Raw genomic sequence first — 9660 nt, forward strand, 5'->3', positions numbered from 1 at the left:
AGAGAACATAACTCTGGACCACTCAGCAGCAGTCCACTCCTTTTTGTCTTTAGCCCAGGCGAGATGCTTCTGATGTTGTCTCTTGTTCAAGAATGGCTTGACACAAGGAATGCGACAGCTGAAACCCCTGACTTGCATATGTCTGTGCATGGTGGTTCTTGAAGCATTGACTTCAGCTGCAGTCCACTCTTAGTGAAACTCCCCCACATTTTGGAATGGGTTTTGATTCACAATCATGTCCAGGGTGTGGTTATCCCTATTGCTTGTACACTTTTTTCTACCACATTTTTTACTTCCCTTCCATTTTCTATCAATGTGCTTGAACAGAGCTCTGTGAACAGCCACTCTTTAGCAATGAACTTTCGTCTTGCCCTCCTTGTGCAAGGTGTCAATGGTCATCTTTTGGACAACTGTCAAGTCAGCAGTCTTTCCCCATGATTGTGTGGCCGACATAACTAGACAGACCATTTAAAGGCCTTTGCAAGTTTTTGTGTCAATATTGAACCTTTTCACAATATTCTAATTTTCTGATACTGAATTTGGGGTTTTCATTACCGGTGTCAGTTATAATAATCAACATTTAAAGAAACAAACATTTGAAATGGATTGGTTGGTGTGTAATGAATGAATATACAAGTTTCACTTTTTGAATGGAATTACTGAAATAAAACAAATTCTTCATGATATTCTAATTTAATGACCAACACCTGTACTACACAAGTCCGCTCCTGAAGTCTGTACTCTTGTTGATCGTCCACTCCTCAGTTTCATTACTCCAATTGAAAACTGAACAGACTGTGTCTGGAGCAGAACACAATACGTCCCCCGACTGAAAGTCTCACAGAGAACATATCTTTAGTCTGGTCCACCGGCTGTCATTTCTACACCTACAGAGCCACCTGCTGATGTGGTCAGCAGGTGGCTCTGTAGGCTCCACCCTCATGGCAGCTGCGGCCCCACCCACACACCTGCAGAAGTCTCCATCCTCAAGGTTCCTGTAGGCTCCATCCACAAGGCTGCTATAGGCTACACCCTCAGGTTTGACAAATTTAACATCAGCTGAAAGTTTACAGTTGACTACAATAAACATCAGTGACTAAATAACAACAAGCAGCAGCTTCAGGTTAAAATAAACTTTTTATTGTTCAGATCATTTTGACAGTAGATTATTGCTTCAGTTTGAGTAAAAACACAGAGCTTTATTGACTTTAAAATCATTCAAAACACACACACACACACACACACACACTAAAATGGCCTCAGTGCCAACATCCAAGCGGCTCAGTGAAAAACTAAATGTAGCTTATCTTTCATGGATTTTGTGCACAGACAGACTGAAAGTTTGTTCAAGAGCAACTTCCTCTGTTCACCTTTCAAAATAAAACTGTTTCCTCTGTCTGATGTGCATGCAGCTTTGTTCTGTGAAGAAATCCTGTAAAACAATGAGACGGACCTCGAACTTCAACTTCCAGCACAAAGTTCTGATTCCTGATTGTTTTTCACGCGTTTAAATTATAGCTTCGGGTCCAACGGAACCACTTCCTGTTTCCACTGTTTACCCGACTCTGAGAAACTAAAACCTGTGGGCTCAGGCTGCTAACAGAACCTGGCTGCAGTGAGACTGACATGACCTGAGTGTTAAAACATCACATTACATAATCACATGATCAAACTTTATGACCGACAGCAGCTCTGTCCCCTACAGACAGGAAGTTATCGTATAGGTCGAATTACCTGGCTTCCTGCCCAATAGATCACTTCTGGTCCCTGAAGAGTCCACCCTGCAGACCAAGACAGGGAAACCTGCATCATTTGGACCTTGTAGTGGACTTCCTGCAGTCTGTTGAGGACTCAGCTCCTCACTGCTCCTGGCTCAGAAGTCATTGTGGTCTAATTAAAGTAAGTTCTTCCTGAAGTGAAATATGATCCGACTGAGAAGGAACACGTCTTCAGACTAAAACCTGGACTTGTAGGAGACAGCTGCTGGACACCCTGGTGCTCAATCATTTAGTCAAACTGGTGCAAATAAATAACTTCCTGTTAGCAGCTGCTTCCTGTTAGCAGCTGCTTCTTGCTAGCAGCAGCATTACTGTAAGCAGATGCTTCCTGTTAGCAGCACATGCTAATTGTTTGTTCATATCGTCACTGAAAGTAAAAACCCAACAGTCTTGGAGCGGATCTGCAGAGGTTTGTTTGGCTCCTGTCCTGAAGTTTAAAACCGGTTCTGGAATGATGAAGTGGCATTGAACCCCATGTCAGGGTGGGGTTCTGGTCCGGTCCATCACCACGTGTGCCCCCACCTGACGTAAACATCTTGTTAAAAACAATGAGGTTAAAAAGTTGTGATGTCAGAGGTCAGTAGTACGGGCCGATGTTCTCGTAGCCAGCATAACTTGGCCAATCAGGGAGGAGGCCGTGCGAACAGGTGGGGCTACCGTAACGGTCGAAGTGGATCCCAAAGTGCGAGGAGTCCGCGTGGCAGCCCCGCTTCATGTATGACCAGATGATGTGATAGTTCTTGCCCTGGTTGCTGTCCCAGTACTCCTTCCCGTCCACCTGGTAACAGATGGCAAACTCGACATGCTCGTTGGGCCGCAGCTCGGTGGGCAGGGGGACCTCGAAGGAGAAAGTGTCACTGTAGGAACTTGGGTACGTGTCCTTCACGTACTCGCAGCCAACGTCTAAGTGGCTCTTCCATGAGTCGAAGGTCACCCTCAGGGTCACGGATTTCTCAAACGAGACGTTTTTGACTTTGACAGTTCCTGCAAAGGCCTTCTCCTTGAGAACACAGTGCTCCAGGCTCACCAGGTTCTTCTCCAGGTTCTGGCGGAACTGAAGGTAGTCTGAGGAGGGCTGAGGGAAGTCCAATACCAGTCTGTCCTCTTCGGCCAACGGTAGCGTGAGTTTGGAGTTCAGCATCTCCTGGATGTTCACAGGGATTTGGATGGGGTCTGTGAACTTCGAGAAGACCTTGACCTTGGTCAGACTCAGACCTTTGTGGTCTGCAAATGTCACACGCTTCTTACTTTTCTGCATTTCTTTTTTGGGGATGGCTCCATCCTGGGGCTTGGTCTGGTCCACATGGTCTGAGGCTTGAAACCTGAGGCAGGAGCTCTGGGCTGACGTCTGGACTTTGGAGGTGAAGACAAAGTCCTCCTTGGACAGGTAGAGGGGGATGGTCATGTTGATGGGCATGGATGGCTCAGTGGGAAACATGCAGAAGGCACTGGAAGAGAGAAACAGGACCGTCAGAAGGCTCAGAACCCTTTCAGATAAATATCAAGACTCGAAAGTTTCTGACTTCAGGTAAACAATTTTTGTTCTACTGTTGCTAAAATTTCAATATAAATTTGGAAAAGCAAATCCAGTTCACTCTCCTGGATCAGCTTAGTCCCACTAAGGATTCTGGACCCTACTGTGTCTGATGTTGGACTGTCTGCAGAGTCAGGGTTTTATCCTGGTACAGGGTGTTTTCAGTAATCATCAGATTTTAGACAATAAATCCAAACATTTCCTGAATCAGATGGACTCTGGTCAAAGTTCAGAATCAGAATAAACTATTATCATTGCACCGAGATACAAGAACATGTACATGCAGTCGTCCGGAAGATGGACGGAGTGCATGAAGCTGCTACTAAAACTAAGCGCGGCCTCTCTTATCCTTATCAGAAAAATAATCATAGATAGGAAAAGGGGGAAAAACATGAGGGTAGATAGTGGTATTACAAAAAAAAGATCTTTCACATCTTCTTTATCAGGACACGATTTGAGACTTCAAAAAAAACCTCGACCAGCAAGTAGGAATGTGCGATATGGCATAAAATTCATATCACGGTATGTATTGTGAAGGGTGGCGATAACGATATATATCGCGATATGTTTTGGATATAAAAATTAATAGGAATTTTTAAAAAGTATAGGGTGTCCTTTTGCTATCATATATTTAGAATAAAAAAAAAAATCCACTACTAGGTCCAGAGAGTTTTTAAATAACAAATCAAGTATTAGGCTTCTTTCTTGTAGTGCAAAACAGTGCAAAATATATAAAATGTAGTTTTAGCCATATGTTTTAAACAAAAGAATGTTGTTAACAGTTTCCAGTATTCTCACTTAAGAAATGAACAGCAACAGAGCAGCATTTTACTCTGAAACACTTCACCCTCCAACCCTCTTGTTGGCGACTCCTTCTGCTTTAATGGAGAGCTGACACAAAATGAGTCTGTGACCAGAGGGTCTCTCAGTAAAATCACACAACACAGCGTTCTTTTACAGATCAGAGAGCAGGTTTCTCTAAAGATGACCAACGCTTACTTTAAATTTCGATGGAACAAAAACAAAAAACTTTCAACACAGCGTTTTGTGCATGCGTCCAAATACGGCAACACTACGGCAAGCCGGGCATAGTTAGCTTGTAGCTTCGCTACTTAGCCCTCGAAGAAAAGACTTTAACGCCACTTGCGCACAGTTTTCAACAAAAAAAAGTAAAGATTAAACAGACAACTCTGATTTTACATCAGACACAGCATTACTGCGGTTAGCCGGTAGAAGTCAGAGCTCTATCGTAGGCTAAATTTCTATTGTTTCTGCCGCATACCATTTATATCGTGCATTCCTACCAGCAAGCACAATTAAAAAATGGTTAATTTGCATTTGACGTCGAGGTGTTGAGATTTGTCTATGAGCGCTTTTCAGATCAGCCACAGTTTTTGAAGATGCTGTCAGCCAGCAGTCCTGATAAGCTTGCACAGAAAGTTCTCCGTCCGTCCGTCCGTGTGTATGTGTGCGATAGATGAAGCTTTTTGTCCTTGGTTACCCATGACCCAGGAGAAATTTGATAGTCGGCCCGTCTCCGAGGCCGTCGGGAGTCAGATTTAGATAAGCTTGATTTTTGTTTTTCTTCAGGCAGACAGATTTCTTTCTCCTTCAGCCTGGAGTCCATCTGGACGTTCTGGTTCCAAAATAGCCCAATTGTGGGATTCCATTCCACTGACCCATGCTACGAGTCTCCCTCAAGGTCGAACCCACCACGCTGACGAGTCCCAGAAGCCGCGGGTGGCCTGCGATTCTCATAAATCGCCTCCACCTTATGGTTTAGCTCGTAAACCAGCTGATTCAGAGTTTCTACAGCACGGACCAAGCCTTCACACTGACTTGGAAGCTTTGCCATGGCCGAAACTGCTGCTGATGTCTTCTTCAAAAGTCAATAAAACAGAGCCCCGCCGATGCCAAAAGCAGAGTCCCTGCTATCATAACTCCAAATATGTAAACGTCTTCAACATCCTCCTGAGACAGAACTGAGAGGCACATCAGCTGCCACACTCCCCATAGATCGACGTACCCCACAGCGTGAGTCTCAGCTGGACACGCCGGTTCTCCAGGACCTTGTTGCTTTGATGAAAAAAAATCTTACGAATAGAGTTGAACGCCCACGATACCAAATCCATAATATTCTTAATTTACGTTCGGGAGATGTGAACCAGGCACTTCAGACACACAGAGAACAGAGCAGGAGGAAGGAAAAATGGGGGAGGAAAGACAGAAGCAGCCACCTCGATCAGAGCCAGGGAGGGAACAAAAAAAGGATCAGATCAACCCTAGGATCTTCTAAGGACCAGGACCAGGTGGTTTTTCCTAGAGGGATGCCTCCAGCAGTCATCGGATAAGAGCCAGAAATCAAAGATAGCAGCAGCCTGTCTTCATCAAACCTGTCCAACGTCCATCAGAACACCTTCGATCCATCTACAAACACATAATCAACTCCCGATTAACAACATCTGACTACATCAAACAGACATCCAACTACATCCAACTAGGGATGCACGATATTGGATTTTTGGCCGATATCTGATATGTTAAAACTTATTTGACCGATAACCGACACAAATACCGATATGTATTCCCTAGACCAGAGACTACATAGCTTTCTCTGCTGTGGTATTAAAATGCATTACTCTGCATGGTCTTTGTCAATTTGGCCTGCTACCAAATGCAGTTTTACAAAAAGGGGGCTGAAAATGATGCAACACTTCAACTTGGATTATGTTTCATGTCACATTTATTCATGATGTTCACTCTCTCTAACACAATGACAACACTCCAACAGTGCAAGTTTGTAAATTGTCACAAATCTAAACTCAATGGTGCACGTGACATCATAAAGTTGTGCTGGCACTGCAGGTCCATTCTACAAGCGGGGCACCCCGCCCCGTCAACAGAACCGAGCGCCCCGTCTATCGAACCCCACCATGTCGGCACTGGCGTAACGCTTAACTAGCGGCTCGCCATGCAGGCGCGTTAGATAAAAAGTTAAAGGTAGCCTCTTCCCTCATGCTGAACTCTTACGCTGAACCCCCCCCCGAAAGATGTCAGAACAGTGCACAGTTCAGATGTGTGTCTCTCCTCTCCCCCCCACCCCTGCTCTAAAGCTGTAAAACTGCTGGTGTAAACAGCGTGTGGCTGTGTCTCTGTCTCAGCCCCCCCCCCCCCAAAAAAAAACTGTCGATATAAACAGTGTGCTGCGCAGCTCAGGACATGTCTCCATCTGAAGATCATGGCACGATGACGCCAACAGGACCACATCATCTGCAAAGAGCAGAGATAGAATTCTGAGGCCACCGAACCGGAAACCCTCTTGCCAGCTGGCTGCACTGAAAAATTTTGTCCATAAAATTATGAACAGAATCTGTGACAACAGGCAGCCCTGACGGAGTCCAACTCCCACCCTGAAGGGGTCCAACTTACTACCGGCAATGCGAACCAAACTCTTGCAATGCTTGTATAGGGACTGAACAGCCCGTAACAAAGGGCCTCCAAATCCCATACACAGAGAACCCCCCACAGTGTATCCCGAGGAACACGGTCGAATGCCTTCTCCAAGTCCACAAAACACATGTAGCCTGGATGGGCAAACTCCCATGAGCCCTCAAGGACCCTAGTGAGGGTAAAGAGCTGATCCAGTGATATAAGGCCAGGACGGACTCCGCATTGTTCCTCCTGGATCTGAGGTTTGACCAACAATCGGACTCGCTTCTCCAGTACTCCTGAATAGACCTTACCAGGGAGGCTAAGGAGAGTGGAGCCCCTATATCCGTCTGTTATTTCAAATAAATTTATTGAAGATTGTTTGAATCTTAGTAAAAACAAAATTAACTGGAGGGTTAAGAAGAATAGCTTGGAAAATGTATAGGAATTTTGGGAGCACGTTCAGTTTAAGTACATTTATACAGCTAATCATAGAAATAGGCAGCATGGACCATCTGTTAATAGATTCCACTACTGAATTAGTCAAGGGATCATAGTTTGCCTGTGCTAGCTCATCTATTTTTGGGGTGATTTTAATACCCAAGTATGTAAGATTGTCTTTTACCACATGAAATGAAGACTGAATCGGTGGAAAGTTTCTATCAGCTAGTGTGCTAATGATCCATTGTTAGGCTGATGGTCCTTCTTGAGCATGTGATCAGCTGGTTCTGGTTGCCAGCAGCAAAACTGGTTGATTCACTCTGAGAAGGTGCTATTTAAGAGACTGAGCTGAATACAGCACCTCAGACTGATGAAGTCTCTCGGATGAGAGACGAAACGTTTCTACATTTTTTTGTTGTTTTGCTTTGTTTTTTTTGAATGTCCAGAGGACCAGATTTAACTTTTTTTAAAATGGCGACCAGTTTCCTCTGTTGCTTTGACCAGACAGGGTCTCTCTGCAAAATCATACAAGTTCTTTTCACAGATCAGAGAGCAGGTTTAACCCTATTATTTTTTTTTTTAGCACAAATTCAATCTCTAAAGCTGACCAACGCTTACTTTAACTTTCGACGGAACACAGCGTTTTGCACGTGTGGAGTTTTATCAAACTTGTTGTTCAATAAAATTTAGAAGACTGAGAACTTTGTTTAAAAACACGTAGCAAAGTTTATTTCTCTTCTGCAGAAGGAGAACACATGAACAAAACGCAGCTCAGTGAGTTCTGTGTGTTCTAAAAAAACATGAACAGTACGGCTTCATTTATACACCTTCACACATAACAGAACTTGCTTTGACACAACATGTGTTAACCTCATTTGCAATCTTATCAGGGTAAAAACAGACAGTACGTTTGTGGTCAGTGTGACCGGTTCTGGAGCTGGGGTTCCGTACCGACAGGCTTGTGAGACTCAGAAGAAAAAAGTTTTACACACTGATGCAACTGCTGCAGTTTAGATAAGCTTTAACCGAGTTTGATATAAAGTAAACGAATAATAAAAGTGATGATAATAAAATTAATGAACAAAATAAACTGGTATCAAAGTTTTCATTTCCACAATTCCTCCCTTTTGTTCCCATAGGAACAACAATAACACGAATATGTACAGATAAGAGATATAGACACTGATTAACAGAACCTTCAAGGCACATGTGTCATACGGAGTATGGTTTAACATATGGCTATCATAAACATCAGTTAGAAATTTGCTAAGGCTGTTTTTGTGGGGGACAGACCCCTGTAAATGAGAGCAAGCGAAAAGTAAAAGAAATCATAAAAATAAAATAACAAAATTGTGAAAAGCAAAACCTAATAAAACAAAATATTTACATCTTTTTGGTCAGGACAAAAACAGTAGAGTGGGTGGGTGCGTTACACTTATTGGAGTCAGGATTGACATTGTTATGTAACAGGGCATAGGTTTCTGCCAGGCGTTCAGGAGTGAGGGCAGTTGAGATCAGGCGTGTGGACAATGAACGAATACAAGGTATACAAAAGCAACCACAAGTTATTAGAATGGCTAAACAAACTCCTATGGAGATAATCAGGGACATGATTATGCTCTTCTACCGGCCAAACATTTTGTTGAACCAATCAGAAATTGGATTGTTAATCCCAGAGGCATCCTGTATTCCTTGAGATAGGTCCTTCAGACCTTTTAGGGCTCTGGCTACTTTACCATCGGGTGCTGTATTATTTGGTATAAAGGTACAATATTGTTCACCAATCATGGAGCACACACCTCCCTTCTCTGCTAATAACATGTCTAGAGCCATCCTATTTTGAATCGCCATTTTAGAAGTGGGACGTAGTTGGTCAGATAGGCCTTCAATGGCATCACGAGTTAGGTTGGTGTATTATGAAATTCTTTATCAAAGGGTTCGTGAGCGATCGGCACCAGATATTCAGACAAGAGGAAAATGAAACACAAGGGACTGTAACGTGCTAGAATAATATTGTCCTTTATTAATCTGCCACAAGAAAACAGCCAAGCAAAGTCATGTACACTTTGTACACTCTTAACACACAAATTGATATGAGTATCTCTCACCGTGACAAGTGACCGGGAAGCCTTTCGATCCAATGACAGAACTCACATCACAACTGGCATGGCACCGCGCGCTGGTCCACACAAGACTTCCACTTTGTCACAGTATTTGTGCTCCTTAAATACCCCTTCCCGACCGGATCGCGTGAGAGTAGATGAAAACAAGTTTGATGGTTGCCAGGAGGACAGATTTAATTAAATCTGTTTTTCCATCATCAAAGCAGTCTGTGCAACAGAGCGATGGCTTCATAAAAACATGTCCTTCAAAATCTGGGTCACCGTAACCTTAAGATTGGGCCAGGTCTTCTGGTTAGAGCATCCCCCAGAGAACTTTAATTACTCCAAAACACATCTGCAGCACAGGCCTGACTTT

At 43.7% G+C, this 9660-nt stretch overlaps 1 protein-coding gene across 2 annotated transcripts in view; it reads right to left on the bottom strand.

The window, feature by feature from the left end:
• Nucleotides 1–1265: 1265 nt before the first annotated feature.
• ppp1r3b (protein phosphatase 1, regulatory subunit 3B) overlaps nucleotides 1266–9660 on the bottom strand; it is a 12293-nt gene continuing 3898 nt past the window's right edge. For both annotated transcript variants that reach the window (XM_037692714.1, XM_037692715.1), the window contains exon 2: nucleotides 1266–3226. In XM_037692714.1, the coding sequence (XP_037548642.1) occupies nucleotides 2356–3226 (871 nt within the window). In that variant the 3' untranslated portion in view covers nucleotides 1266–2355. The remainder of the gene's footprint in view (nucleotides 3227–9660) is intronic.

The sequence above is a fragment of the Nematolebias whitei genome, chromosome 18 (genome assembly GCF_014905685.2).
Source record: "Nematolebias whitei isolate Nwh7 chromosome 18, NemWhi1, whole genome shotgun sequence".
Lineage (NCBI taxonomy): Eukaryota > Metazoa > Chordata > Actinopteri > Cyprinodontiformes > Rivulidae > Nematolebias > Nematolebias whitei.